The 9,358-nt window shown below is 35.8% G+C and overlaps 2 protein-coding genes across 2 annotated transcripts; one reads left to right on the top strand and one right to left on the bottom strand.

Moving 5' to 3' along the window:
- Positions 1-762: 762 nt before the first annotated feature.
- Positions 763-3,635, top strand: LOC132053850 ((2Z,6Z)-farnesyl diphosphate synthase CPT6, chloroplastic-like). Its single transcript, XM_059445946.1, has 3 exons — positions 763-1,140; positions 2,798-2,853; positions 3,186-3,635. The coding sequence occupies exons 1-3, from the start codon at positions 763-765 to the stop codon at positions 3,622-3,624; spliced, it is 873 nt and encodes a 290-aa protein (XP_059301929.1). The 3' UTR covers positions 3,625-3,635.
- A 3,345-nt stretch (positions 3,636-6,980) lies between these two features.
- On the bottom strand, positions 6,981-8,968 carry LOC132051864 (pentatricopeptide repeat-containing protein At5g15340, mitochondrial). Its single transcript, XM_059443116.1, has one exon. It carries the CDS (start codon positions 8,946-8,948, stop codon positions 7,038-7,040), a length of 1,911 nt encoding a protein of 636 aa, XP_059299099.1. The 5' UTR covers positions 8,949-8,968; the 3' UTR covers positions 6,981-7,037.
- Positions 8,969-9,358: the final 390 nt, after the last annotated feature.

Raw genomic sequence — 9,358 nt, 5'->3', positions numbered from 1 at the left:
CCATTAGATCTTTGACTAAGGCAAACTAGTTTATCAGCTGGTTTATTTCTTATGTAATACTATTAACCAATCTACTGACTTTAAAATATACTACATTATGGAAGGTGTTTGTCAAAGCTTATAAGCTTGTCAAATTAATTTATAATTATTTTTTGGGTTACCTATGCGATAGGCCACTAAAATTTCTTATAAGTCAATTTGCTTAAAAGCAAAAATCAGTCATAAGTCATTAGTTGGTCACTCCAATTTTACAGTTTATAAATAGTTTTTTGTTTGATCAAGACTTTTACAATTTTATCCCTAATATCTTTTGTAATGTCTAAAATATTCTTCCTGAAACATAGGAGTACTAACTTTTAGTTATTTCTCTATTCTACTTTCGTTATTCGTCCTCTTTATGAATTTTTTTTTTTTAATTTATATTTTTCGGAAATAGCTGAGGGTATTTCAGTTGTTTTCTAGAAAAAAAATGTTTATGAACATATATTTTTACTAAATACATTAACCGCTTATTAGTAATTTCAACACTTATATCCAAACGCGAAATTACTTATTTATAAAATCAGTTTCAAAATTTAAAAGTGTTTTCAGCGGTAAGATGCTTATCAACTACTTTTAATCAGCTAACCCAAAATCAGATATGGCGCGGTTATTATGGTGCTATGTATTTTTCACTCAACATCATGCCTATTTAAACAGAAGTATCAGTTTCCAGTGCCTGCTACCCCAAAATAGTTTTTGCTACAAACTAAGGTTGAGAAAATGAGCTCTTTGTTAGCGTGCCAGGCCCAACTCCTCCCATCCAAGAGCTCTAATCTGGGTTTTCGATCATCATATCCAAATAATACATCAGTATGTGGGCGTGGTTGTTGCAAGATTTCAAACTCACTGAGCCAGCAGGAAAGGCTTTATGATGGTGATCGTCGTGTCCAAATAATTCACCCCGAGCCTATCCCTAAACACGTCGCTATAATAATGGATGGGAACAGGAGATGGGCTAAGGTTAGAGGTCTACCAGTGCAAGAAGGACACAAATTTCTTACGCCTAATCTTAAAAATATTTGTAACATTTCCTCCAAACTTGGAATAGAAGTTCTAACTGCTTTTGCATTCTCTACTGAAAACTGGAAACGTTCCAAGGTACGCTTGGGTAAAAACCTTTCGATTTCTGCTAATTAATTCTCTTGTTGTTGTACCATGTGTTGGGATATATACTATTAATCATGTGTTTGGATATAGTATTTATTATAGAATAATTATTTATTCAATTTTTAATAAAGAGTTAAATAGATCATATACTTATATAGTAGATGATTTAGTGTATAGAGTTTAGCTTATACACGGAAGATTAAATCATCGGTTCTTATAAGTATAAAGTTTATGTTCACAATCTAAGATGGAATTTGGACAAAGCCATCGGTATGATTGTAGCACAAGATTAATATTATGTATCTTCATTATGGGAACGGTATAGTTCCGTCTTCTTGTGCTAGTACATTTTGTATGTATTGAACGGATCAAGTAGAGATAAGTGTTTTTATACTGAATATATAAAACAAATTCTCTAGTTCATTAAATGTACTTATACTCTTAATCTTGATATAATTATTATGATCAATGTGATTTGTTCATTATTTTGATTTATTAAAAGGTACGACTTAATTGCGGGTCTATGTATTCCTGGTAAATTGGATAATGGCAAATACATTTGTGAAATAATAATTAGTTGATAGAATCCATGTTTCGACTTTGAGATTGATGATACCCTTTTATGAATGCTTATAAGTCTCATGTGAAAACCCTGCAGGTGGATTTTGTATCCGTCACATGATTTAAATTAAGAGGAAATATAAAGGATTTAATTAGTCAATGAATTAAATTGTCAGTAATTTAATTTAATTGATTGGTATCTGTAATCTTAACATGGGGAGTTAAATAAGATTTAATGAAAGATTTCGAAATTGAACTGAGGAGTGCAGTGTCGAGTTTTTAGTGGAATGATTCATAATTTATTATGGTAGGATTAATTCAGATATTTCGAATTAATTCCATAATAGGAAGCCTCGTTAATTAAATTCTGTGGTCCCTATTGTGCCTGAATAATAAAGAATTAAATGGAATATTATTTCTTGGTGGAAAATAAAGACCAACAAGGGTCTTATTCCATAAGGAGGCTAAGAGTTTTACAAGTTTCTACACTTTTTTCATAGAAATTGGCCCACACGAATTTCGCGGATTCTGGTATTATTCGGGTTACACAGTAGAAGACTGTGGAACTGGAGGACAATGGTTACGACGATAGCAGTGGAGTGCTGTCAGCCTGCAGTATTGGAAGTTGAAGTTTTACCACATTCCTTATCTTTGTTGGCTTTAAGTGAACATCGCTATCTTTTGAATCCATTTTATGTTTGTGTGCATGTTAATTGTTTATGTAGAATTGTTTTCTATTCATCATTTCATTGAAGTAGTTAAACTTTTCCATTCTGATGGAACTCTAGCTTATTCTTTTGGCTTTTCATTTTAATTATGATGCCATGTTCATAAGAAAAATATATATTGATCTTTCTGATTCAATTAATCTGCCGATATTAGTAAAAAAAATATAAACCAAACGCACCTTTAATTAACTAGCAGAAGTATGTTGAATCATAGAGAAAATATAATTGTTTAGCATCAACTCAAGCATGCATGATTTATCGTCGTCATTTGCAACTAAGAGGTTGCAAATTCTATTCATATGACTTTGGACAGAATTTCTGTTTCCGTGGTACAAGCATAACAATCTGATTTTGAGCAGGAGGAGGTTGATTTCTTGATGCAACTGTTCGAAGAGTTCTTTCAAGAATCTCTAAGGTAATCTGTTTGGCTAAGACATAAGTTATGGCCCCGTTTGAACATAAAATCTTTTTTTTTTTGCTTTTCTTAACTTCTTTGTCTTTCAGAAAATTATTTGGTTATATTGTAGTCAATTTTTTACTCCAACTTGAAGTTGAGTTTTTCAAGTTTGAAAACTGATTCTAACCACTTTCTCAAGTAAATCCTCACAAAATTTTAATTTTTTTTCCAAGTAAAATGCATGTCAAAATACAACTTCAATTTTCAAATTGATTGGGCACGGAGTTTAATAAAGAAATAAAGACTTCAGAAATTTGTGATCAAAGTTACTGCATTCTTTAAATCAGCAGGTTTAGGGTACGAGTGTCTGTTATTGGATGTAGATCAAAATTTCCCAACACTCTACAGAAACGCATAGAGTTAACCGAGGAGGCAACAATAGCCAACGGAGGACTTCATCTTATGATGGCACTAAACTATGGAGGACATTATGACATGTTACAAGCAACCAAGAGCATTGCCAGTAAAGTGAAGGATGGTATCCTACAATTAGAGGATATCGACAACAAATTATTTGAGCAAGAACTCGCTACCAAGTGTGCTAAACCTGATTTACTCATAAGGACTGGTGGAGAACAGAGAATCAGTAACTTCTTATTGTGGCAATTGGCTTACTCTGAATTGTACTTTACAAAGACGCTATTTCCCGACTTTGGTGAAGAGGAATTGAAGGAGGCCATACTTTCCTTTCAAGGAAGACACAGACGTTTTGGTGGACACACATATTGAAGCTCCTTTTGTTAATTAATTTAAGCTTCCGAATATCTCTTATTGTATGTGTTTTAGTATTTCGCGAACTGTAATATCCTCTCAATATGTATCAGCCAAATTGTGGCCTAAGAGCAGGGGCGGAGCTACAGTACAACACAGGGGTTCGAGTGAACCCAATAGCTTTTGCGTAGATCCTGTATTTGTATTAGAAAATCTAGTAAATGTATATAATTATGTAAGTGCGAATCGACATACTTTTCGCGTCCCAGGTGGGTTTGAACCCAGCTTTCAACATCCTTTTCTATTTTTGCTAAGCACACATAAGTACATGCGCTTTTTCCCTTTGGTACACGATTTTGCCCTTTCTGCTATATATGCAGATTTTTTTTTTTTTTAATAAAAATTACTTTTATAAACATAAGATTGACAATTGGAAAACGCAAAAAGAACGTTCCACTCTAAAACAAAAGAGGCTCTCTGTTACCTTCACAAACATCAAATCAAAAATCCGATTTCTACAAAGACCTAAAACCTATTCAGTCTGCTTCTTCTACAAAAAACTAAAAAAGCCTTTGCCTACAGCCACCCACCCTCTACTGGAGTCCAAACCTCCGGCTGGTGACTTTTACGTACAAGAACTTTTTCAATTCGTCACTTTTTTAAATATATTAAATACCAGTACTTGTTCGTTGGTTTGACAGTTGTTAAACATTAGCTTGAGATCATTGTCTTGTCTTAAAATTTCGAACCCCCAAATCATTGTCTTGTCTTAAAATTTCGAACCCCCAAATGTCAAATCCTAGCTCCACCTCTGCCTAAGAGTCTGACTAAAATTCAAACTAAGGCTACTGTATATAATACCCGCCTCAGTGTACTCAAAAGGATACTGACACAGACTACAACTTTTGAGTCAATAAAATCAGGATATTCTTGAGATGGCTCGTTTGAGAAGTAATTGCTCTATCTTGGCACATATCATTGGAATTTCAAGGTGAACCTTATTAATTAAAACAAAGTGTTTGTCTAAAAGAGGATGATAGCTTCTTCATCTTGAGTCTCTTTAAGAGATGCATCTGATCTTCTGTTGAAGTAAATAAAGGACAAACTATAGGATAAATTCCGCTCTCATCTTACTGAAATATGATATTACTGAAATCCATAATATGCCACCTTACACACCCACACCTCTCATCCCCGTGATCTCTTATTCTACCCTGCAACCACCAATCAGTTTTTTTTTTAAAAAAAAAAACAAATTGAAGGTACAGTTATATAAACTGTTAGTAGATAAAAAAAAAAACTTATCATACTATGCGTACCAACCTTATATACTCCAAAAGAAAAATAAAGGAGAGGAAAACACCTTTTAACACTTTTCGCCTTTGACAATACTCTTGCTCATTAATTCAGCTGAGCGCTTGTCGAAATCACATTTTCTAGAAGAAACACGATCCAAAATATTAAATTTGAATCTTCCTCTTCTAATCCTTTGGCAGGGCCAGTTGACTGTTAAGAATATAAAAGGCACCTGGGTTCTGAGGGGTTCATGAAATCTAAGGGATCCTAGGTTAAATGAGATGACGGGTGGGACAGCACCTCAAAATATATTTGATGCATGGAGTATATCTCCTCCCTAACAGAGAGGTCAGCCCTCTCATGAAGATCGCTGCATTTGGTACATCAGTCAAGGTCACACATCTTTCTGTGAAGTAAATGAAAAGGACAATGCTTCTGCACGTACAGTTATGAGTAATACCACCTTGTATCTTGACTGTAGAAGGTCTGAGAACAAACCCAAAGCCTGAGATTCGTGCAAATGTATCATGCACCTATCATCTTCTCTTGGTAATACACGAAAGAAGCAACCTTTGGGGGTGAAAAATGGAAAATAAAGGAAAGAGCATTAGAACTTCTGTTTGTTAAGAGTGTTAAAACTTATGAAAATATGTGAATGGAGGCCAGAGAACAATTGGTAGTGGAAATGTAAACCAAAATATTTGAAAGAGAACTTTTAAGCACATAGTTTCCAGCTTAGAAGCAAGTTAACATGATGTAATATCATATTTCAAGAGTTATATGACTTCAACCAAAGTTCATTATACTGATGCACTAAGGTTTTCAAAATGAAATGGACAGACGAAAATCTTAACAGGCTGGATAGTAACTTGAGATTCATATTGATCAAAAGATCTCCTCATCCTGCCAGTTGAGTAAGTAGAATGGCACATTTAACGTATGCGAGTAGGAGGGGAAGGAAAGTCAATCCAAGTCAAGAAGAGAAAACGAAATGATCATATTTTCCTTTCCACCCGTTGGTTGATGGATGGCGATTTCAATGGGAGATAGACAGAGTCATAATTAAATATACTCATAACTACTCGGAATCAGTTCACATGTTTGGGTAGCTTTTGCAACATAATAAAAATATCATAGAGGCAGGTATGGCTACAATTTTTTGGTGACACACGTCTAGAGTACTTTGTATTTATACCAGCCACAACACAGCTCCACTGCAGCCTCTGGTATGGTGAGTTTCTTAAGATGCTTGATTATGTTATCTTCATTCAGGTACAGTAATTGCCAAACTTGTTATACAATTACACCGATTGTTTGAGAAGCTCACATCCCCTTGGGACATGAATCAAATGTTATCAGTCTCATGTCTGGAACTGATCCCTTTTTTTTTTTTTTTTTTTTTGAAAAAATTATGTCTGGAGCTAATTTATGAGATCACAAACTAAAATGAGTTCAATGAACACAAAAACAGGCAAAGATCTAAGCTATCTTTTTTTATTAATGATAAGTATAATTTCACATTCTGCATTCCTCAGAACTTGAAAGAAGTGAAGAACGAAGAGAGGTTCCCAGCATCAGTAGTAAATGGAAATCACAGGGTAAAAATTCAACTTAATTAATGAGAACTGTGTGAAGAACTTCTTTAGCTTCTTCTGTGAGTTCGTTCCCCAGCGTCTTCAACATCAGTACAGTCTTTGGTGTCGATTTCCGAAAAAAACATCTACTGCTGGGTGCTAGAATGAGTGAAGGTCAAGGAAGATTCTGTTACCTTTTCTCTGGTGCACAAATACCCATCTACCCTATCTTTTTATTGATGATAAGCTTAATTTCACTTTCAGCATTCCTCAAAACTTCAAAGAAGTGAAGAATGAGGAGAGGTGCCCAGCATCAGTAGTAAATGGAAATCACAGGGTACAACTACAACTAAATTAAGGAGAACTGTGCGAAGAACCTCTTTAGCTTCTCCGCGAGTTCGTATCCCAGCTTCCTCAACAGCAGTCATTGGTGTGGATTTCAACAAAAGCCTCTGCTGCTGGGTGCTAGGATAAGTGACGGCCAAGGAAGATTCTGTTAGCAGTTTTGGCTCTCAACCAAACTTCATAGATTTTTCTCTTTCATTTAGCACTGTGGCTTTGTCACCAATAGTCAGAACAAGAGCATGAACCTAGCTTGAAACAGTGAAAGCGACTACGATCTCTTATTACAATTTCTCTATTATATAATTTGGAAATGATCTTCATGGCTGAATGACAATCTTGGCATATCCTTAAATTCTTGAAAATGTAAAGAGGCGTGCCAGCTTGTGTGCTTATGAGCCCAAAACAAACAGCCAGCTTCTCGCTGTGAGAGAACAACGCCTGTTCCTTCTCCTCCTGGCCAAAGTCAGATCCTGAAAACTTTTGGCAGGCTGTATCTGGTACATAACCAGCCAATCTTATTTTTCGAATCATCTCATCCAACATCGTATATATCTCTTGACTTTGCAGATGCAATTTATCCCCTGCACTGAAGCGATGGATTTGACCACCAACATAAATCGAACTCATACCAGGCACTTTTCTGACGCCTCTGCTTCTAAGAGCTACTCGAATAGAATTTGCCTTGTCATCTTTTCCAGCTAAAGAGTACATATTCGAAAGCAAGACATGATATTCGGTATTATCAGGATACCTTTGGACCAGCTCTTTCATTAGGCATTCCCCTAGCTTGAGGTTCTTATGGACACTGCAGGACCCTAATAGTGATCCCAACACAACTTCATTGGGGGGAATCGCCATTCCCCTGATTATGGACTCTGCTTCTTCAAGATGTCCTGCCCGACCCAAAAGATCCACAACGCAAGAATAGTGCTCTATAGAAGGCTTTATTCCATATTTCGATTCAAGGCTATAGAAAAAATGGCGACCTTGATCAACCAAACCTGAGTGACTACAAGCACTTAATACAGCTGTAAACGTTACATCGTCCGGTTTGACCTCTCTAATCATCAGAGCAAACAAATCCAATACCATATCTCCCTTTCCCTGCATTGCCAGTCCGCTTAGCATGGCATTCCACGTAATCACGTTCTTTCGAGGCATCACCTTGAAAACTCGAAACGCATCATCAATCCTGCCACATTTAGCATACATATTAATCAACGCTGTCGCCACCATTATATCCATTTCATGTTTCATCATCTTCAAAGCATACACGTGTACCCATTTACCCACAATCACATTTCCCGACTGCGCACAAGCTGATAACCACGAACAAAACGTCACGAAATTCAACTCAAATCCACATTCAAACACCATTTCACGTAGAAGCCCAAAAGCTTCCTTCGTTAAACCGTTCTCAATATACGCTGTAATCATTATCGTCCACGCCACTTTATTCCTCTCAACCATCTGATCAAACAACAACCTCGCATTTTCAAAACCTTCCCACTTCACCACTCCACCCAAAAGCACCGTCCAAGAAACAAGACTCTTTTCTTCCATCTCTTTAAAAACCCTTCTTGTTTCATCAATTAACCCACATTTCACATACATATCCATAACAGCATTACACGCTTTAACACTCGAATTAAACCCCATTTTAACCATACAACCATGACCCTGAACCCCAAATTCTTCACACCCCAACTTCGCGCTAGCAAGGAATACAGTAACCATAGTAAACTCATCAATCAAAACATCACTCCTCCGCATTTCAGCAAACAAGTTGAGTGCATCCCTTGGAAACCCTCCACGTGCATAGCAACCCATCAAGGTTGTCCAGTCAACAGTGTCTTTATATGAGAGAGGAATTTCATCGAACACCTTGCGTGCATAGAGAACACACCCGCAAGCTGCATACATTTGAAGAAGAGCATTACGGAGATATGTGTTTGGGAAGTTTGCAAGACCAGTGGTGATAATGGAAGCGTGGAGCTTCGTACCAACATCCAAAGATAAATATTGAGCGCAACTTCTTATAAGGGTCCTATAGTGGCGAGATAGCAATGAGAGAGTACATATCATGAGAAAAGATAGTATGCTAGTATTTTGGTCTAAATTCAGCATATAAATAGTAATTGGAATAAGCAAAAAACTACTCCTATGAAAAACTCAGATTAAATTTATTTGGGGATGTTTGACCATGAATAAATTTGATCCCAAACTTTAACGGAGGACAAATTTAAATTTATAAACCATACTTAAAGGGTAAATTTGACCCTTTTCCCAAATTGAAATGAGGGGGAGGGGGTAAGAAGAAAATAAAAAAGGAAAGATGTTTTACTACTACAGTCAAATCTCTCTATAACAACATCATTAGGTCTGAAATTTTTTGACTCTTATAGAGAATTGTTGTTATACACCCATAACATCATTTGTCATTTAAATAATAGTTGACTGTTATAGGCAAAAAGAAATGCATAAAATTATTTTTTACTTTTTTAATGTTGTAAGAAAATAACAAATTATTTAAATTT

This window comes from Lycium ferocissimum, chromosome 4 (assembly GCF_029784015.1).
Source record: "Lycium ferocissimum isolate CSIRO_LF1 chromosome 4, AGI_CSIRO_Lferr_CH_V1, whole genome shotgun sequence".
Classification (NCBI taxonomy): domain Eukaryota; kingdom Viridiplantae; phylum Streptophyta; class Magnoliopsida; order Solanales; family Solanaceae; genus Lycium; species Lycium ferocissimum.
The sequence above is the reverse complement of the archived record's forward strand: the minus strand, read 5'-3'. Positions and strand labels throughout refer to the sequence as shown.